This window comes from Euprymna scolopes, chromosome 29, assembly GCF_053919585.1.
Source record: "Euprymna scolopes isolate OS-2025 chromosome 29, ASM5391958v1, whole genome shotgun sequence".
In the NCBI taxonomy this organism is placed as follows: domain Eukaryota; kingdom Metazoa; phylum Mollusca; class Cephalopoda; order Sepiida; family Sepiolidae; genus Euprymna; species Euprymna scolopes.
In genome coordinates, this window is record NC_136510.1 from 14652743 (window position 1) to 14676194 (window position 23452).

Consider the following 23452-nt stretch of genomic DNA (forward strand, 5'->3'; position numbering starts at 1 on the left):
GGTCCATCCTGAGCCCAACTCTCTTCCTGATCTACATCAATTATCTTCCAAATCACATCCTTAGATCATTCGTAGAGATTTATACTGATGACACTACCATCTAAAGCAACACTTCAAAGGCCGTAAACAACCAACTTCTCTCTGATTCTTTTCCCTCTGATCTTGATCACATGGTACAAGAGGGAAAGAGGTGACTGGTTACTTTTAATGCATCTAAAACCTCTATTATCAATGCTCTGATCCCGTCTGGCATCAATTGAAATGAATGACTCTCATCTTGGGGAGGCTCCGTATTTTAAAAAGCTTCTGGATCTGATCTTTACTCTTGATCTGAAATGGAAGACATATATCACATTTGTTGCCAAGGCTGCTGGAAAAATGGTGGGATCCTTCTACCGCTCCAGTAGATACGTCACTGCTGATGCAATTCTCTACCTATATAAGAACCTGACTTTCACAAAAAATACTCGTCTAGCTGAAACCACCATCAATAATTTCCCACACTCTTTATCTGTGCCTAAACCTAAACGTAGATTCCATGAACAAAGCTTCTTTCTTTGAATTGCACGCCTGTGGAACTCTGTTCCGTTTTCTTACTTTCCAACTGACTACAATATGGTTGTCTTCAAGCCCAACGTAAACAAGTTCTTGATGAACCGCCCCCTTAAGTAACCCAATTTACAAAATTTCCACTACTAACGATTACTACAATATTTTCCCATTAACTACCGTACACTCATTAACCTTTATCCTTGATTGGCCTCCAGGCCTTGATAAGTAGTGACTCCTTTGTAAAAAAAAAAAAAAATATTTTTTTAATTTTTTTGCTTGGCTCACCAATTTTTCTCCAACATTAAAGAAATGTAACTTTTAATTCATACATCATCAACGCTCTGATCCCCATATGGCATCAATTGAAATGAATGGCTCTTGTCTTGGGGAGGTCTCATGTTTTGACAAGCTTCTGGGCTTGACCTTTTCTCCTGATCTTAAATGGAACACGTACATTAAATCTGTTGCCAAGGCCGCTGGAAAAATGATGGGATCCTTCTATCGATCCAGTAGATATCTCACTGCTGATGCAATTCTCTATCTGTATAAGAGCCAGGTACGTCCAAGGATGGAGTACTGTTGCCACATCTGGGCAGGAACTGCTAGAAAGGACTTATCCTGCCTTGATAGAGCTCAAAATAGACTTTGTAGCTTTGTGGGGGGATGTCCTTTTCTCTTCCCTGCAACCTCTTTCTCACAGAAGAGATGTTGCGAGTTTGTCTCTGTTTTATCGTTATTTTCATGGCAAGTGCTTGGCTGAGCTCCATTCTATGGTCCCCCCTCGCCAAACGTTCACAAGAAACAATCGTCTAGCTGAAAACACTATCACTAATTTCCCCCACTCTTTATCTATGCCTAAACCTAAACGTAGATTCCATGAGCAAAAATTCTTTCTTAGAACTGCACGCCTATGGAATTGTCTTCCATTTTTCTGCTTTCCAGCTGACTACAATATGGTTGTCTTCAAGTCTAACGTAAACAAGTTTTTGATGAGCCGTTCCATATAAGTTAACAAATTTACCAAATGTCCATTACTAACGGTTACTATATTGTCCAATTTCCACTGTACACTCTTTAACCCTTATCCTCGAGTGGCCTCTTGGCCTTGATAAGTGGTGATGTCTATGTAAAAAAAAAAAATACAATTGGTCATGACTCGGCAAGATTTTTTTGTTCATAAAAGTGAAAGGGAGATAACGACTACAGAGTAGTCTCCCTTTAAATTATTTGACAATTTTAGCAATTAAAAAATAATAAAATTTGGTTAAACATAAAAACAAATGAAAACAACATCTTATAAACATCCATGACAAATAACTCTCTACATGGAATTCTTCTTTCAAACTTCGCTTAACATTCATGAACAATATGAACTGAAAGAAAGGCTGGTGCAAAGAAAGTGGGTTCCCTCTATCGTGCTAGAAACCTCACACCTGAGTATATCCTGTACCTCTATAAAGCCATCATTCGCCCCTGCATGGAGTATTGTTGCCACATCTGGGCTGGTGCATCTACCACGAGTCTCTCCTTCTTGGATGGGGTAAAAAAAAGAGTATTCAATCTAATATGTCCCACTTTGTCAACTAAGCTCCAACCCCTGTCCCATCGCCGCAATGTTGCATCCCTGTGTCTGCTTTACAAGTAGTTTAATGGAATTTGCTCTGATGAACTTGTTGCATTAGTGTCCCCTCGGTGTGCATATCGCCGAAAAACTCGCTTAGCAACACAATCTCACCCCTTCACTGTTGAGGTCCCAAAATGCCGGAAAGCTTTCTACTCTAATAGTTTCTTCCCTCGAACAACTAAACTTTGGAATTCTCTTCCTGCTGCTTACTTCCCTGACTGTACTGATATGCAGAAGTTTAAATGTAATGTAAACTAACATCTTGTTAATCTTTCCTAGGCATGGTTTCAAATAGTAACCCCTAACGTCCAAGTGACGATATGCCTTGTTAGGTGCGAACGTGAGTAAAAAATAAAAATAAAAATAAAAATTGCAAAACTAAAGAAAAAAAAAAATAATGCAAAACTCCCAGGCAGCGTTGAGAAGATCCAACTAGGTTATAATACAAAGTTTATTCAACTCGAATCACATAAGGTGCAAGTGTGTGTACACATGCACGCACACAGCCTGTATTTGCCACGTTGCAGGTGTTAACCTAAAAACTGCTGCGATGTTTGCCTTAAGCAGACAAAAACGTTTTTTTGTGTAATTTCATTGATCTTTTATTCAATATTTCGTGATTAGAACATTTCTTTTTTTTTTTTTTGTAAAATTTATTTATTTTTTATTGAGATTGGAATGCATTTGCTGCAATAGTCAAAGTCCTAGTTTTGAGTTTATGGCTCCAATTTGTGAGCTTTATGGAGTGTGGGGGGGGGGGTCACCTTCTAGAAACGAAAGTACGTCCTAAGGATAGCATGTTCTCATTTCATTAGTTGTGACTTGATTAGAAGTCTTGCGTAATTCGCAATTGTATTCCTGGTGTCATCCCGCACTGAGGATTGAACCTTCAACCTCTAGAAGACTGTCACTTAAATATGTTTGTGTTTCATCCCCATAGGAAATCATTAGGTTAAATCTTATTATTTAGTTCTTTACTGTTGCCACATCTGAAGAGGTGCTACTCAAAGCACTCTTTCCTGTTTTGACATAAAAAAAACCGACTTTGAAATCTAGTAGGTGATGCCCTTTTCTCTTCTCTAGTATCTCTTTACCATGTTGTGAATCTTCATATTCTATTGTTATTTTCATGCCAGATGCCGGATTGAGTTTCAATCTATGCCCTCTCCCTCCCGTAAAACATTCACAACAAAAACTCGTCAAGCTAAAACCACTATCAATAGTTTCCCCTTCCCTCTCTTTCTCACAACCTAAAACTAAATGAAACTTTCATGAGCAAAGTTTCTTTCCTAGAACTACCAAACTGTGGAACACAATACTGTGGGGTTGCTTCCCAGCTGACTCCAACATAGTCGTTTTCAAGTCCAATGTAAACAAATTCTAAAATAATCAAATTCTATCCAATCATTGCAGTGTTTCACCGTCCACATTACACTCATTTAGCTCTTATCCTCAAGTGGCCTTTTGATCTTGATAAGTAGTGAAACTACAGTAAAACAAAAAGAAACTTTCAGGTGTGTTCTGTGATGGGACGATTCCAATACAATTACCGATTCCGATTCTTTATAAATCTCTAAATCTTTAACTATAGAGTTGTTATTTCCCTTCATTCATCGTAAAAACACATTTTATTATATATACATATTTCACGGTCGTACCATATCGTTGATTCAGCGCAATGAAACCAGTGGTACGACCTTGAAATATGTATATATAGTGTCGTGATAAATATTGTATCTTCAGCTCTCACATCCACGATCGAGCATTTTATTGGAATTTTTTCATCGACTCCTGACACGCTATATATATATATATATATATATATATATATGTGTCACTACTTATTCATGAGCATGTTTCAGTCAGCCAGTTACATAGGAGTATATAAATGCTTATGCAAAACAAATGAAATGTATATCTTGGCCTACTTCAGTATTGAGCACTCTTGTACGAACCGCATTAAATTCATTGATTGTTTCACCTCTGAAAAATATTTACCTGTAATAATTACATGTAAATATTATTATTTCCTCATTCCCTCATTGTATTTGTTTTTTTTTGTTTTTTTCAGCACTACTGGCGGACGGGGGAAATCTGGCCACACAGTGCAAAATGGCACAAAGGATGAAGATGAGAACGCGGACCCCCTTATCATGTATAAGAAAGTGCAGAGTGGTGGTGACATCCCGATTCGAGGTTTGCAAAAACCAGCTCCTGAAAAACCAAAACGTTAGTTGATTTTCTTCTTTGCATGTACACATCCATTATATATATATATATATATAATTTAAGACTAAAACTCTGATTTTGATTTGTTGATTGTTTGCGCATTTAATATACTAGATATGAGACGAACCAATAGAGGGGGGATATTGAACACAAAAGTGTAGAAACCTGATGGTTGTGAGTTCAATCCCTGCATAGGGAGTACATTTTCATTTCGTCTTCAATCAAAAACTGAAATACAAATTTCACTATTATATAGCTTGAGTCAAGGCCAAAGGCAACAACATGTTAAAAATTTTGTAAAAAATGAAAACCTTGTAAAAAAAAAAAAACCCCAGAAATATTGTCAATAAAAAAAATTTGTAAATAGACAATCTCTGAAAATCAAATAATTCATGTTTCATAAACTACCAATAAATCAATGAACTTTCAAAATATCTATTTATCTTTAAAATCGATTAAGGCCATGAAATGCATGCAGTGTAGTTACATTGATCCAATTTATCACAGCATATCTTATACCTCACAGTGTGTGTGTGTGTGTGTGTGTATATATATATATATATATATATATATATATATATATATATATATATATATATAGTCTTGAAATTTTTTTAACCTTTAAAACTATGTTAAAAACTAATTTAATTTTTATATATTTATCATTCGTTGATAAACTTATTTATTCAGTAAGTAATTTAATCACCTGCAATCGGTGCATAAAAATATATATAAAAAGTTAAAAGAAAAAAAACCCAAACAACCTAAACTCTGCCTGATCTCATTACAAATATATTAAAATCCAATAAAGCCTTTTTATCATTACTACACATTGATCTCTTCCACTCAAGATTTCATACATTTCTATCCTTTATGAATATAACATTCCATTATATATATATATATATATATATATATATATATATATATATATATATATATATATATATGAGTGGCCTGGCAAGGCCACAGGTGAGACAACCAAGCAAAAAACCCTTAGCAAAATTCATCCCAAAGCAGCAAAACTGAAGCTAGCCTGCCAGGACAATATATATATATATATATATATATATATATACACACACACACACACACACACACACACACACACACACACACACACACACACGAATATAGGCAAATTTGAGTATATTTCAGTGGTTTAAAAATATAGGTTATTTTTTACCAATTATCATAAATTATAACCATAGAATAGTATTATATAATCTTCAAAAAGTCTGCAAATTTTCATGTAGTCTCGTCCCATAGAACCAAAAATATGAGCATTTTAATATTCAGTTTGGCTACGAATATATATATATATATATATATATATACACACGCACACACACACGCACGCACACACACACACACATACCACCTTTTTGGTAATTTTATTAGTTCCAAATCTCAACGACTATTGATCCGAATTTAACAAATGAAGGCTCGTTGGAAAGGTAATGACCTGAATAGTGTAGTGGGCTATGTGACATTTGCCCTTAAAGTAACACATTAAGGGGATTATCCATCATATATGTCACTTTTTTACAGCCATAAAATGTTGTAATCATAGTCATTTGTTTTTCTAGTCTTGCATATGAATTACAAAATATCTGACATTTCCCCAAAATCTCTGGCCTTGATGGAGGGGAGAATAAAAATGGCTGCTAAGGTTTCAAATGATCTGAAATAACAGCAAGGGGAGACTTAATTCCGAATATTCCTTACATGTTATATCTCTCCTCTATGGTTTTCATACATAAAGTAAATTTTATAGTGTATAAGGATTATTTGATACTGGAGATATTCATAATCGTACCCCATTTCCAAACAAGGGGTAATATAACATATGAGAAATATTTGGAATCAAGTCTCTCCTTACTGTTATTTCAGATCATTTGAAACCATAGCAACAAGTTTTAGTCTCCTCTCCATCAAGTTCAGAGGTTTTGGGGAAATATATCATTAAAGTGAAGACCGTTATTTGGAAAGGATCCAAACTAGAATTAACAGACAAAAAACATGTCTATTTTATTTAATAAAGTATGCTTAAGAGAAAAAATGCTGCCTAAATATACACACACACACACACACACACATATATATATATATATATATATTCTCTTAGATCTTTTCACTTTTTATCATTTAATTTTTTTCATATATATATATATATATATATGTGTGTGTGTGTGTGCGCGCGTTCAAGATGAAACCACTTTTAGCGATCATTTATATACAAAAATATACATATTCAGAAGTTTAAATTATTGAAAAATGATAACTCTTCGAAGCCATAATGTAAAAATATTTTAACTTTGGACTTCAGTTTTCCGATGATATACGTCGTCATAAAACATTGTTTTTTGTCACTTTTTTTTTTTAGTATTTTAATGGAAGTTATTTCCATATTCCATAAAAAACATTTTATGATTCAGTAACTCAGGTCAATTTTTATTTTTCATCATTTAATTTTTCACACACACACACACACACACACACACACACACACACACACTAAAAACAAAAGTTTTAGCTATCATCAATATACATATATTCAGAAATTTAAATTATTGAAAAAAAATAAACGTTGATTCAATACAATTTTTTTTTTTTACTTTAAACTTTGATTTTTTAATGATATGCATCTTCATGAGAGTTAAGGCATGTTTTTTAGGTTGTAATTGATCCATATGATAATCAAGATGATATCTGGATGAAATGTCCTAGTTGAGAAAGAAACAGAAATCCGTAGAATTTTCTTGTAATAAACATTGTTAATCTATAGAAATTTGACGTTATTGAAAAAATAATAACCGTTAAAAAATAAATAAATAATTTAAAAAAATCTTTTAAACTTATATTTTAAACTTTTAAACTCTGAAGACATATATTATTAAAAACCTAAAATGTTTTTAATAACATATGTATAGCTTTCTAACCGTTATTGTTTTTCAGTTATTTCAAATTTCTATACATCAGCAATGCCTATTAGTAAGAAAATGCTCCACGTTCTAATATATATATATATATATATATATATATATATATATATATATATATATATATATAAATGGAAATTTAGAGTTAAATTAAGAAGTAGATAGGCACTGTCTATCACCCGGCTTCCATACTCCTTCTTTGCCTATTGGCTAGGCATAGAGATCGAATCACAGGGAGTCGACAGACCTTCAGTGGTCGATCTTGTTTCCTGACTAGGGCAATGAACGCCATTTTCCCCACTCCCGACACATCCCATCCCCTAAACTGGGCACTTGGGAGTGCTTGAATGCCATAATGCCAGTACAAGTAGATTGGGTTGATCATTGAGGGTACCGGATAGACAATTCCTGGCTGCTGTTCCCGACTGGTAGTACAGGTGTCCTAACTCTTTGGTAGCGCTTAGAACAGCTTCTCCATCAACAGTTGTATAATATCGGGTTGTTTGTAGTGCCATGTCGCGCATGGAAAGGGACCCTGCACTCATCCCCGGTGAGCTATCCTAGTAGATTGCAGGGCAACTGATGGTCTGCTTGTGTTGCATGTCTGGTATTCTGCATAATCACTTGTTCAGCATCCCTTACCTAGACTGAAACTCTTTAAAAAAATATGACAGTTTTTTCCCCAGAATCGCTAGACTCTGGAATTCCATTCCAGGTCCCGTGTTTCCCCAACTGTACTGACATGCAGAAGTTCAAGTCTAACGTGAAACAACATTTTGCTGCCCAAATCCCAACATAGTACCCCAGTAGCTGTTGCCCCTGATAGTAGCCCCCTACACCAAAGTGGCAATGTGCCTTGTTTGGGGGGAAAATGTAAAAAAGATTTTAAAAAATGTATAATTACAACAAAATTTATTGTTTAACAAAGGAGTACGCATAATTATTAAAGTCTTTTCCTTAGATATGGCTAATCATGAATTGTAAGAAAAATTCATAATTACCCATGTCTATTTTGCTACCAACATTCCCTCTGATGAGAAAAGCCATTTGTTGAAAATCCATGGATTAAGGAAAAACCTTTAATAATTATCTGTACTTCTTTGTCAAACAATAAATTTTGTTGTGATTCTACATAATTTATCCGTAAATTTACATTTGTATTATTGCTCTATCTCGCATATTGAGCTTTCTTTACCTGCCTGGGATGGTCTTATAAATATCGATACTAATTTTTATTTGAACTTTATATTTACACTATTAAACATGTATTCTTATTGCATTTCAGTATTTCATTTAATATATATAAAGTTATATTACATAAAATAGTTATATATACATACATACATACATACATGCATAAAAAGATAAAAAGAAAAATGGAAAAATAAATATAAATAAACAAGCTTTCTGTCGCTTTCAATAATGTTTGTTTAAATAAAAAATGCTGCCCAAGTACACAGAATATATATATATATATATATATATATATATATATATATATATATATATATATATATATATATAAACTTAATAAACTAATGCAATCTAAAAAAAAAAAAAATAGTCAGATTATACAGACCATAAACATAAACAGTCGTACTTCTGACACTACAGAAGCATTCTCACTATCTTATTCCTAGTTACAACGGTACTATCCTAACACTAATATACGACCTCCAATTATCAAAGATGGGTGTGTGCCTGTCTCTTCATACATCTGTTCTCAGTAGTTAATTTTTTTTTTTAAATAAAAAGGTCCTGCGGATATTTGAACACGGTTTTCAATGATTTTTTTTTTTCTTCTGTTATAATAATCGATAGTAAAGGATTGATTTGTTTAATGGCGTATCGACCTTTTAGTTGTTTAATACTGGAAAAAGAATTCTTAGTAGAACAGTAATTTGACTATTTAATTAATCCATAAATTAATTAAATCCTTAAGTAAGAGAAAAATCCAGGTTGTCCTCGACGGTCGTACATCTAAACAATATGATATAAATGCGGGAGTACCTCAAGGGTCTATCCTTGGACCTTTATTATTCTTGATATTCATAAATGATCTCCTTGATAAAATTGCTTCTGAGATGGGTATATTTGCTGATGACACCATTCTCTATAACAGGCATGAGGGGAAAACAAATGAACACATATCTAAGGAAATTACAGAAACACTAGAGGATGACTTACAATCTGTAGTGGAATGGGGACAAAAATGGATGGTCACATTCAATGCTGCTAAGACTAAGCTTGTTTCCTTCAATAATTACAAGAAACCTTCTTTACTACCAATCGCAATGGCCAAGAACACATTACCCAAAAGTACTTCCTTTAAACTTCTCAGCCCAACGTTTACAAGGAACATGAACTGGAATAGATACATTGAGGGCATTGCCAAGGCTTCTGCGAAAAAGGTGGGCTCTCTCTACCATGCTAGAAAGCTACTTACGCCTGAAAGTATCCTGTACCTCTACAAGGCCACCATTCGCTCATGGATGGAGTACTGTTGTCACATTTGCACTGGTGCATCTGCTACTAGTCTCTCACGCCTAGAAAGGGATCAAAAGAGAGTCGCCAACCTGATAGGTCCTGAACTGTACTCTAGGCTTCAGTCTCTGTCCCATCGACGAAATGATGCATCCCTCTGCCTGTTCTACAAGTACTTTAATGGTGAATGCTCTGCCGAATTACAAGCACTTGTACCTCCTCGATGTGAATACCCCTGACAAACCCAACAAACAGGTAAATCCCACCCCTTCACAGTAGAGATCCCTAGGTGTAAGAAAGCCTTCTACTCCAATAGTTTCTTCCCCAGAACTGTTAGACTTTGGAACTCCCTTCTGGGATTCTGCTTTCCCAACTGTACTGACATGCAGAAGTTCAAGTGTAATGTGAACAGACATCTTGCTACTCATATCCCTACTACTCATATCCCTACAACTTATGTCCCCGATAGTAGCCCCCTACTTCAAAGTGGCACTGTGCCTTGTTTGAGGGGAAAATTGAATTAAACAAAAAAGAAAAAAATAGCAGAATGGAGTAATTCATACCTTTTCTAAGTTTTAGTAGTTGTGTTCAACATACTTGGTACCCAGGTAATGCTCGGTAAATCTGTTAACATATATATACTCACTAGCAGGCTGTCCGGCATTGTCTGGTCTTCAAATATGCTGAAATATGATATTTTGATTATTGTAGATTTCGTATTTATTATTATATTTTATTGGATCCAATATATAGTAATGATTTAAAAAGTTAAAAAAAACGACTCGTGCGCCACCACCGAGAATCGAAACCAAAACATTTAGCTTACAATTTACTTTTTCCTTTGACGTTAATGCCTGAGCTATGAAAACATGTTTGTTGCACAGCTAAAAATTAAAAGATAAACCAATAGCTTTTAAGTGACACAATATCGTCATTTGACCATCACCTGACAAATTCCATTTCTTTAATTTTCACACTTTTGCACCGATTTTCCCTGGCTAAAACCCAAATATAAAGTTTTGCATGGTTTCGATTACCCTATATATTAAGTTTCATGTCTGTAGACCAAAAACTGAGAGAGGAGTTTGGTAGGCAAAATTTTTTAAGCAAATATAGGTATGCATACATAAATATATATAGAAAGAGGTTTGTGTTTACTATAACCTTTATACGCAAATATTACGCAAGTATAAATCATGTAGAATATCTGCATGAATATAATTACATGTAGTAGTTAAGTAAAGATGATCGTCCCATAAGAAAATCGAAAAAAAAAATAATAGGGAATTAATTAAAATGAATGTTTAAAAGAATATGCAAATTAGCTACATCTTTTGCAGATGAATGCAATTCCACGACCCATACATAATAAAGTTGTATTTTTTTTTAAATAAAATAGAAAAAGGGGTTTTAATATGAATATCAATACACACAAAAAGCCCAACTTTATAGGAATGTGTGTGTGTGTATATATATATATATATATATATATATAATCCACAGTTTTGCAGTATCACAGCTTTCCAGTGTTGCCAGACAGAAACGTGCTTCAAACTAAGATTGAAACTCAATTTTTCTGTTCGAATATTAAATGTTCTAATCACTACACTATCAGAAACAAACCGCAAAGAAGGGGTATCTTATTATTTGTATAAAAATATCAGTTGCCAAAGAGTGCTCTATTCATTAAGAAGAAGCTTAAAAGTATAGATTTAGAAAAAAGTTATATATACACAATTAGCAATATGAAGCTCCTTTAAGAAAAAGATGAGCCCTCTTTAGGGAATTGAGAATGCATAGTCAATCAGTGCAGTACAGTGCAATGTTCCGAAGTCTGTCATTGAATACTATCTGACTAATTTGGGCGAGTTGAGCAGTGAGTTGTCTATTCGCATTACATCAAACTTTTGCATGTAAGTACAGCTAGAGAAGCAGGAAACAGGGAGGGAATTCTGAAGTCTAACAGTCTAAGGGAAAAAAACTATTAGAGTGAAAGGCTTTCCAGTATCTAAGGACCTCAAAAGTGAAGAGGTGGGATTCTGCTGCTTGCCAGGTTAGTTAGGAGTATGTATTTAGTGGGTATAAGTGCTATGAGTTAGTCAGGAGTATGTATTTAGTGGGTATAAATGCTATGAGTTAGTCAGGAGTATGTATTTAGTGGGTATAAGTGCTATGAGTTAGTCAGGAGTATGTATTTAGTGGGTATAAGTGCTATGAGTTAGTCAGGAGTATGTATTTAGTGGGTATAAGTGCTATGAGTTAATCAGGAGTATGTATTTAGTGGGTATAAGTGCTATGAGTTAGTCAGGAGTATGTATTTAGTGGGTATAAGTGCTATGAGTTAGTCAGGAGTATGTATTTAGTGGGTATAAATGCTATGAGTTAGTCAGGAGTATGTATTTAGTGGGTATAAGTGCTATGAGTTAGTCAGGAGTATGTATTTAGTGGGTATAAATGCTATGAGTTAGTCAGGAGTATGTATTTAGTGGGTATAAATGCTATGAGTTAGTCAGGAGTATGTATTTAGTGGGTATAAATGCTATGAGTTAGTCAGGAGTATGTATTTAGTGGGTATAAGTGCTATGAGTTAGTCAGGAGTATGTATTTAGTGGGTATAAATGCTATGAGTTAGTCAGGAGTATGTATTTAGTGGGTATAAATGCTATGAGTTAGTCAGGAGTATGTATTTAGTGGGTATAAATGCTATGAGTTAGTCAGGAGTATGTATTTAGTGGGTATAAGTGCTATGAGTTAGTCAGGAGTATGTATTTAGTGGGTATAAGTTCTATGAGTTAGTCAGGAGTATGTATTTAGTGGGTATAAGTGCTATGAGTTAGTCAGGAGTATGTATTTAGTGGGTATAAGTGCTATGAGTTAATCAGGAGTATGTATTTAGTGGGTATAAATGCTATGAGTTAGTCAGGAGTATGTATTTAGTGGGTATAAGTGCTATGAGTTAGTCAGGAGTATGTATTTAGTGGGTATAAGTGCTATGAGTTAATCAGGAGTATGTATTTAGTGGGTATAAGTGCTATGAGTTAGTCAGGAGTATGTATTTAGTGGGTATAAGTGCTATGAGTTAGTCAGGAGTATGTATTTAGTGGGTATAAGTGCTATGAGTTAGTCAGGAGTATGTATTTAGTGGGTATAAGTGCTATGAGTTAGTCAGGAGTATGTATTTAGTGGGTATAAGTGCTATGAGTTTATCAGAAAACATTCTGTTAAAGTATTTGTAAAACAGGCATAGGGATGAGACATTATGGTGATGGGGCTGGAGCTTGAGCAATATCCAATATGTAATTATATTTTATTTTTAATTGGATGACTTAATGAATCGATGTAATCTTACCTCTCTGATAAAGAAAAAAAAAAGTTGACCTGTGACATCCAGAGACAATGGCGAAATGTATTGTTGATGAAGAAGAAGGCAAGAAGAACGAATTTATAGTATCCGCCTTATGGTCATTAAAAGATAATTGATATCATGATAACAAAAAAAAGACAAAAAAAATTAAGCATGGCAGGAAGTGCTCTGACCTATTATTAGTCATATAAATTTAAACGTTGATGTCTTGAATTACCAACTTAGATATTTGAAATGTGACTGGAAATCTTCAAACAAGATTGCACAAATACAATTTATTGTTGTGGTGTGTCCACTCTACGGATAATAATGAACTCTTTTCTCTTATTATGAGGATAATATCTCCTTCAGCGTTAGCATCCAGTCCTGCACATGTAGCAGTCGGACTGACATATAACCACACTTTTTATTTGTTATATTTCCTTTTCTGTTCAATATTTTTTTCTTCTAATTACCGAGCTGTGTTTTTCTTCTGGATCCTAATGGGACCACAACATTATCTCATTTTCATTGCCAACTGCCAGGCGTGTATGATTCGTGCATAACTGGGTGTTAATACTGAGAGGCATATTCTCCCGGTCATCTGAAATCGCATTGTTAATCAAGGGGGTGTGTGGGGACAAAGACCTGGCATAGGAGCTGATATATTTAGACTTAGTTTGCTGGCAGTTTGAGGAGTGGCAGTGAGTTTTGCTACAGTTACGAGTAGTCTTAAGCTTGCGACAGTTGAAGACAGTTTCCAGTTTTGGGACAGTAGAAAGCAGGTCGTGGTTCACAAAGAGGAAATAGTTGATCAGCAGAGCAAAAATATAAGAAAGTGAGGTTAGTAGAAAAACAATAAGGGAAGGAGATTTACCAAGGCACACAAAGTATATCAAGTGTTGTGGTGTGTCCACCCTATAAATAACAATGAACTCTTTCACTTATTATGAAGACTGAGAGAATACGTGTTTCATTATTAGTACACAAGTCATGCATACATAGCAGTCAAACTGACATATAACAGCACTTTTTATTTATTGTATGTAATTTTCCGTTCAACATATAGTTTGTTTTCTTGTAGTTACCGACTTGTTTTACTTCCAAACCCTTACAAGACCACAACAAATATGATGGTTAATCAAGATGTGGCAGTGACTGGGGAAAAAGACCAGCCGTAGAGGTCAATATATTAAGAGTTAGTTTGCAAACCGTTTTAAGAAGGGTGGGGAGTTAATTTACAACACTTAAGGACAATTTACGGACAGTCTTGAGTTTGCAAAAGTTGAGGACGGTTTCCAGTTTGATACTGGGAGATACGTTTCTTAGCGTTAGTACACAAGTCACGTGTGTATGACTCATGCATAACTGAGAGGCATATTCTCTCGGTCTTTATAATAAGTGGAAGAATTCATTATTATCCATAGGGTGGACACATCACAACAGTCCAACATAAACAAGTTCTTGATGAACCGTTCCCCTTAATTAATCCAATTTACAAAATTTTCACTTTTAACGATTACTATATTGTCCTTTTGACCACTGTACACTCTTTAACCCTTATCCTCGAGTTTCCCCCTGGGCCTTGATAAGTGGTGATTCCCTTGTAAAAAAAAGAAAAATCTATGCAAATAAACTGAAGTATTTGTCTGTCTGCCATTTTATCCATAATAGACTCAAAAAATATTAAGTGGTTGGGAATCATTAATAAAATTTAACAGTCCAATAATATTTGATGTAGATGTACTTCAGTCTATGTCTGACTTGCCCACCAGGTTTCAGTCGCAAATATCCAACAATCTTTGTTTTATTGATTTTTAGATAGGACTGCTCTAGCTTTCAATAGGATAAATGAGATAACATTTCCGACATTGATGCAAATCAGATACCGTGCCCAGCTGAGCTTTAAAAATCCTGGCTTACCCTAACCCGGCTTCTGGAATCACCATGACTAACTGATAAGATCGCTAAACAAATAAGATTTGCTTCTCTATTGTAAATAGCTAATGGAAGAGTCTATTAGGCATGTGTGCACAGTGTGATGATGTATGGAAATGAAACTTGGCCAGTGAGGGTTGAGGATATGCGTTGCATGGAGAAACATATGAGAATGATGCGATGAATTTGTAATGTGAGTCTTAGGCTTAGTTCTGATGGCCTCAGAGAAACATTAACTCTGGGTAGTATAGAGAAATGTGTGCAGAACAGGAGACTTCCATGGTATGGCCACATTGAAAGAATGGATGAGAGTTTTGAGGTTAGTTAGTATAGAACAGTTGAGTTAGCAGGTTCAGTTGACAGGTGAAAGCCAGAAAACATGGGAGGAAGTGCTAAAAATTAATTTCAGAAAGAGGATAAATAAAGACCTTGGTCATGGATGGCTTAGTTCAGCAGTCAATTTCTTAAAGCCGTCAAACACATGCCTGCATGTAAAACGGATGATAAAAACAATTAATCCACACGCTTTAAAATGTCATTTATGTAGCGTTTAGTATCGCATTAGTTTAGTTTTTAAATAATTAATTCCAAAAAAGAAATAATTATATGTCATCAAAAGTGGCCGCATAATTTTTCATCATTTATTTGTAATTATTTCTTAATTATATTCATAATTATATACGGCATAATTGCATTGACACACTGGTTCCTGTTAGATCACTGGTTAAGCAACATTGAGCCTGGTCAGTAATAAAATGGGTGACTATTTGGGAATTCTAGGTGTTGTATATGTGCTCTCCGCTTATCTCGGCATTGTTTCTAGTCGTCCTGGACTTCTCCTTGCAGCTGGTCTCAAGCAGTGCCGATTCAGATAGAGGTGTGGTTGGAGATTGCGTAACCCTTGCCTCACAATTACACATGCAGCTGCCCCTACAGGGGGTATCCATTGTTTTTTTGTTTTTTTTGAGACTGAACGAAGACGATGATTTTCATAATAATAGTTGGAGCGTTATTCTATTAAATGGTAGATTTTCTTGCTATAAAAAGAAACACGGGGAGACATAGCTGTTCCACAAATATAAAAAAATCTTTCAACAGAAAAAGAACGAGAAAAAAAAAAAACAAGACAAATTTGTCAAACACTCGATGTGATATGTAGGATAGTTGAGCAACACAATTGACAATTTGTAATATGATACAGCAACTCTATTTAGACACCTTGTTTTATGTAGGAGTTAAAGAGCTTGGTAAATGGGGGAATAGATTGCATGTGTTAAATCTTCACTGTACAAGGGGCAGTCCAAAAGTAATGCCTCCTGTTTTTTTTCATTCCTCCCGAATGGATCAGAGGGGGGGGTGCTTATTGCATTGTTATTGTTATGATGACTGAACTTATGCATTTATGACATGAAAGTTGCATCTCTCTGTTGCAGATATTGACTGTGTGAGACTCTTAGAAAACAAACCTTGTCATGGATATGCATCAGAAATGGAGATGCATCACTGAATTCCTCAATGCAGAAAAAAAATTGAACCAATCAACATTCGCCGGTGCCTGTCGAACGTTTACGCAGCTCATGCAGTTGATATCAGCACTGTTAGGAGATGGCTTTGTCGGTTTTAGATGGCGACAAAGATATGAACGATAAAGTGAACTCCAGATGCCCATTCACATAACATAACGTAACATACAGCCACAGCCGAGATTGAACTCACTACACGAGTTTGTATTGTAATTCAGATCTTGTCCGTAGCTGAATACTTGATGCTTCGCTAGGGCTATCAAGAATATGTTTTTATCTTGACGCCATCACTAAATGGGTTGCCTATCGCAACTTTAAGAGATGCCCATCTACCCTTGAGAGAAGGATAGACCACGCCAGTTTTCCAACCTGGTATTTTACCTCGCGGTACATACAGTGCCTCGACTTCCCAAATGGTCACCCATCTGGTACTGACCAGGCTCAATGTTGCTTAACTTCGGTGATCTGGCGAGAACTGGTGTGTCAACGTGATTGTGTCGATGCACACCTTCCTCCCCATCATTGGCATGGGGAATAATAGTAACTCTGTAGAAAAATAAATTTTGGAGCACAAAAGGCCACTCGTTTGAATGGTACCACTCCTGTCTTCGTAGTTCTTTGGAAAAATTTTTTCTTTTAGTTAAAAAATTGCATTACTGTTGGAACGACCCTTGTGTCATGTCTGCCACGTACAAAGATATTGAATAAGTGCAGAAGTTTTTATTCTTTGAATTCTTTGGATTACTGTTCTTATCTTGATGAGAACAGTAGTCCGAAAAATCTAAATAATATGAATAATGTATCTTCATCTCCAAAATTCTGAAACATAAAAGTGCAAAAGTATAATATTTAAAAAAAAATTTTTTTTTAGATGAGGGTGGTTAATATGTATTATTTGAATTCTTTAGACTACTATTCTCATCTTGAGTGTTGTTCTCACAACGTTTCGGACAATATAACCTCCGACCTTCTTCAGGTTTATCTTGATAATGTTTCTTATTGGTGAATGGTGGAAAGAATGTTTTTTTTGCTTGTTTTTCCCCAACAAACCATAATCGTTCGAATTCAAAATATGCAATGTGTTTCAGAAAATGGAACCCTGGTATGTTGGCAGACTATTGCTAGAATATAAAAAAAGGTATGATGACACTCAATGCAAGAGGGTTAAGAGGACAAATATTGTTTAAACTGACAATTCTGTGTGCTTTTCATTCATAACCAATAATAATGAAATATGATTTATAGTATACTAGCAGGGGTGCCTGGCATTGCCCAGGGTTTTTGGCGGTGTAAAAGATCAGAAAAAGTGTTAGTAAGCAGGCGGGTTCAAACCCGTGACACGAAGGCGGAAAACCTGAGATTTTACCGTTGCGCTACGACGACAAAGAAAGTGAAAAGAGTTTAAATTTAGCGATGTCACTGATAATTAGGTCAGGATTCGGCGAAGAAATGAAAGTGCCTGGGGCTTTCTCTCGTGGTATTCATTTTCTTCACCACGAGGTCGTTCCCAGCTCTCAGGTGTCCAAATGAATAGCAATTGTCTGATATGAGGGGGTTTCCACACACTGATCAAAGCTGATTGCTTTCAGGACGTCCCTGGCATGAAGCCGGAAAACTGCATTCACTTTCGTTAGTTTCGCATTTTTATACGAAAAGCACAAACAAACACGCGAGAAGGCAGAATAACAGGAATTTTATAAAATAAAAGTTGCTCAAATAACAGATAGAGACAACTTCCTTTCGTAAATCGGAGATATTATAATCTAGGGAGTATATAAAAAGTTCTAAGACGTGATAACCCCCCCTGGCCCCCCCCCCCCCGGAAAAAAAACCCTTTACCGGACATACAAAAAAAAGTGCACTCACACACATTTTCGCTTTTATATCATAGATGCAAACAGTGTCTAATTTAGAGAAATAAAGGTCATATTTAGTATCAGGATATTTTTCTTACACCAAAACAGGTCTTATGTGGTATGTACTTACTTGACATGAAATTTATTGCACATTTTATGTATGTGCTTCCACCTCTAAGTGACCCATGGAGACGGAACTCCTTAAAGAATTTCAAATATCCAATTTTAATATTTAAACCATATGAAAAGGAAGGGTTGTAAAGAGATAGCTTCGAATTTGGGGATATCAAAACCAAAGCAAAATATGATGAAAGTAAAAATAAAATAGATAAACCCCATAATTTATTATACCATACCTGTTCACACTGAAACACTTATCACAATATTCTGTGGATCTATATTAAAAAACCTTGTTAAACTTTGTGACATATTTCCATTCTATGAACGTCAGCGCGAACGAACACCCCATAATTTTATTATACCATATTTCTTCAAACTGAAACATAATTATCAAAGTATACTTACGCAGATAGATATGAAAAGTCTTTATTAAAGTTTGTGCCTATTTCCATTCTATGGCGGTCAGGCGCGAACGCAGACCCCACAATTTAATTATACCATCCCTATTTAAGTTAAAACATACTTATCAAAGTATTATTATGTCCATCTATATCAAAAACACTTGTAAACGTTTTTCTTTAATTGTTAATTTTTTTATTTCCATACTTTGTGGACCAGGCACGTATGCAGACCCCACAATTTTAATGAATCATCATTATGCCAGATCAAACATACCCATTCCTGTGTCTCGATATATCTTCTATCATTATATGTGATCAGTTTTCTATAATAGTCAACCATATAGGAGCCTATTCGTGACCAGACACACACACAGATGTTCAGCTTTATATATATATATATTATGATATATTCTAATATTAATTTTAGATTATTGTTTGTATATATTTATATTATACTTTATAATATGTAGGAAATGGTAATTTCTTTATATTTTTAAGAAGAAAATTGTCCTATCATGAAAACCAGTGATGATATCCCTTTTTCTTTCTAATGGACTATTCTACTGTTCTAAGGTCCTGGATATGACCTTAAACTATATCCAGTGGTGAGGCCCCAGCTTGCGGGCTTTGGGGAGTGTGGAGCCACCCTTTAATTACCATTGCTCCCAGGTGTACTCTGACCCGGAGTGGTAGTACCTGTTAGGGTCCCAACTTTGGGTTGAATAGAAACCAACTTGAAAACAACAAATATATTCTATTAAAAAAATTTTTTCTTCAAAATCTTTGGATTCGGCATTAAATAACCCGAAAAGTGTTGATATGCTGTAAAACAAAAACAACCAACCAACCAAAATCTACTGTTCTAAAAAATGAAATTAAAAATTAATCTCTTTCTGCTCACCATATCTCTCTCTCTCTCTCTCTCTCTCTCTCTCTCTCTCTCTCTCTCTCTCTCTCTCCAGCTATTGATTAAATAGTATAATTACCAGTGATGATATCCCCTTTCCTTTCTACTGGACTATTCCACTGTCTATCTTTCCTTCTTTTTCTTGCCTTTAAATGTTAATAAACACAGAAAGAGAAAGTGAGAGTAACGGAAGCGAAAGTGATAGTTACTGTATAAAATAAAAGCGAGGTTGGGGGGGGGGTCAAACAATATACAATGAGAGAGAGAGTGATAGATAGAAAGTAAGATATGGATCACTTGGTTAATTAATTGCAAATTTCGGTCAGTATTTTCACACAGTTTTCATTGTAGCAGAATATGTGTTGATTGCTGCAAACTATTTCGATGTGTGACCGCTAAAAGGGTCCAATGGTGTGTCTATATTATGAACGCATTGTGGGACTGTTATTCCAGCTAATTAATGTTGTATTAATGATTCTCTTCAAAATTATATGTGAATTGCTTAGTTATCTGCAATTAATCGCTATAATATTTTTCTCTAATTTACGGATGAGAAACTTTCAGTTTTTATGCAAGTTTTGGACTGGTATTTTCTTTTTCTTTTTTCTTTCCTTTTTTTTTTTTTTTTACTCACGTTCACCCCTAACAAGGCATATTGCCACGTGAACGTAAGGGGCTACTATTTGGGACCATGCCTAAGAAGGATTAAGATGTTGGTTTACATTACATTTAAACTTCTGCATATCAGTACGGTTAAGGAGCAGATAGCAGAAAAGGAATTCCAAAGTCTATCTGTTCGAAGGAAGAAACTATTAGAGTAGAAAGCTTTCTGGCATTTAGTGACCTCAACAGTGAAGGGGTGTGATTTTGTTGCTAAGTGTGTTTTCTTAGGATATACATCGAAGGGGCACAAGTGGAATGAGTTCATCAGAGCACATTCCATTAAAATACTTGTAAAACAAGCACAGGGATACAACACTGCGATGATGGGACAGGGGTTGGAGCCTAGTTGACAAAGTGGGACCTATTAGATTGAAGTGTGTATTAATTTTTAAGAACTAGCTGTACCTCCTGGCATTACCTGGAATTTATTGATTGCGCATTTTAAAATTAATTTACATTTAAAGCAAAAAGAAAAAAAGAAAGCAAAATAATGCACTAACACACAAATTGGTCACAAAAAAGTTATTAATATAGAGAAGTGAAGAGTAAATACAGAAAATGATCAATAATGAATTTAAAGATAAAACACAAGGGAGGTAAGTCATAGTTTAAGGGGCAACGATTTATCTCCCTTAAATTGTGTCATTATTTAAGATTTTCTCCATCTTAACAATCTTCTTAACAAGAAAAACTTTAGGTTTCTGAATTTTTGAGATGAGGATTGGTTATTCATATTATTTAGATTCATCGGACTACTGTTCTCATCTTCAGAAAATTAGTCCAATGTATCCAAATGATATGAAGAAAAACTTATTTTTTTCAAACAAACTTAAATCGAAGACATTTTAGTGTTGAAAAAAAACAAAAAAAAAAAAAACCCAGATCAAATGGGTAGTTAGAATCAAATATGCTGTTTGGATGCTGTTTGGGTCTAATTTTAAAGTCCAACAAACAAAATCCACTTTTTACAAGTGGGTAAAAAAAAATCGAGCAATGTTTTCCAAACAATCTAACACATTAGTAATAATTCTTTTTTTTACCTGACTTCATATTTTAAAATACTTGGATAAAAATTAAAAAAAATAAAAATATGCTTAGTATTTAAAAAAAAAAAAATTTTTTTTTACTTGACTTCATATTCATATTTTTTAAAAATATTTTGACAATTCAAACAAATAGTATGCATTGTTCAAACTGCTAGTCTCATCTTGATTGCATCTTTTTTCAAATTCATAAATCTTTGTAAAACTTGGGAACATACAGAATTTCGAACTGTAACCATTATTTAATCTGCAGGATAGGTTGTTCTTGTTGCGTCAGCCATGATTATGTAGAAGTATTAAGTAACTTTTACTCTATGCTTAGTTATTATCTGTAGTGGAGATTGAACCTTCAGCTCTCACTTAGGACTGATATATACTCAATGCTTTTATCCGTTGGGTCACATGTACACTCATGAATTAAATGAAATATCTAATTTAAAATTCCATTTGTTCTCAAGATAAAATTTTTAGAGTTTGAAAAAATTGTACCCGAAGGTTAGAGGTTACATTGGTTGAAATATTGTATAAATAATAGCCAGGATGAGAATAGTAGTCTGAATTAATACAAACGATACAAATTATCAAAGCATACAATAAATAGTAATCTTAAAATTTTTTAATTCACTTGAGTCCAAAGAATTTGCCACTATTTCTGAGATGAGGAATTTAAAGTTAGCTGTTTATATATTTTGAATAGTGATCCTTGTTTTTGGTTGTTGCAATCGTCACAGTTTGGTTGTTCTTCAAATGGTACAATTGCTTCTTTTTTTTTTTTTTTTTTTTTTTTTTAAATGCCAATAATCAAAGTGTGAAAATTAGGCTAAAACGTGTGAATTGAATAGAAAGTCTGCTTGCAAATGAACCGATTTTTTTTATTTTAATTTAACTTAAGGGACTTCAGGATTTTTTTTTTATTTCAGAAAGTGTGAGATTTTTCTTTATTTTGCTTTTCTTTTCACTACTTCAAGAAATTCAGGAGTATTATTTTTGTTTTTACTTTAGAAACATGTTTTTAAATTTAAAATTAGACTTAAAGGACTTTTAATTTTTTAATTTAATGGAATAGAGGATTTTAAAAGACATTTTTTTTTTTTTTTTATTTAGTGGGTTTGGCAATTTCTTTTTTGTTTTTTTTTTGTTTTTTTTTTGTTTGTACTTGTACAGCTTTAGAATCAGACAAAACAGACTTTTTTCCCGATTTTTCTGACTGTTTATGTAAACAGTTGGAAGATGTTGAAGTGCTTATCCAATCAGAAGGCGAGAAAAACTGACAACTAATTTAATTGTAAATCGATTAAGTCGTAAATTGGTACATGTTCCAAGAAAAAAGCCAATAAATAACTGCCGCCAAAAGCAATAAAAGTATGTTAAGGTTAAGATAAAAAAAAAAGTGATTTAGTTTTGGTTCAAAAACTAGGTCAGCACTGAAAAATATTTTTCATCTAATTTTCTCATGAAAAAAAGAAATTATAAAAGTTATTTCTTTAATGTTTTACATTAAAAAGAAAATTTTTTTCATAAAAACAAACATATAGTGAGTATTTATTTATTCTGCCTTAAATGTTATTTCATTATTTTTTTCTGTTGGAACACTGCCTTGTTTTGATTTTGACGCTTATTTGCTTATATTCGCATTTTCCAACTATTTATATAATTCTGTGTTGGCAAAAGTCAATTTTATCTGGTTCAAAAACTGTATCAGTACCATCTTTTTCACTGTTAAAAAAAAAATTTTTGTTAATTTTATCTGTAAATTTCTCTTTTCTTCAATTTTTACTTTTCTGCTTTTTTTGTTTTTTGTTTTTCATTCTAATTTTGATTTTTGCT

The 23452-nt window shown here is 34.1% G+C and overlaps 1 protein-coding gene across 50 annotated transcripts in view; it reads left to right on the forward strand.

The window, feature by feature from the left end:
• LOC145252497 (uncharacterized) overlaps positions 1–23452 on the forward strand; it is a 957520-nt gene that overhangs the window by 808156 nt on the left and 125912 nt on the right. For all 50 annotated transcript variants that reach the window (XM_080111966.1, XM_080111941.1, XM_080111971.1 and 47 more), the window contains one exon: positions 4248–4405. In XM_080111966.1, coding sequence (XP_079968092.1) covers positions 4248–4405 — 158 coding nt within the window. The remainder of the gene's footprint in view (positions 1–4247; positions 4406–23452) is intronic.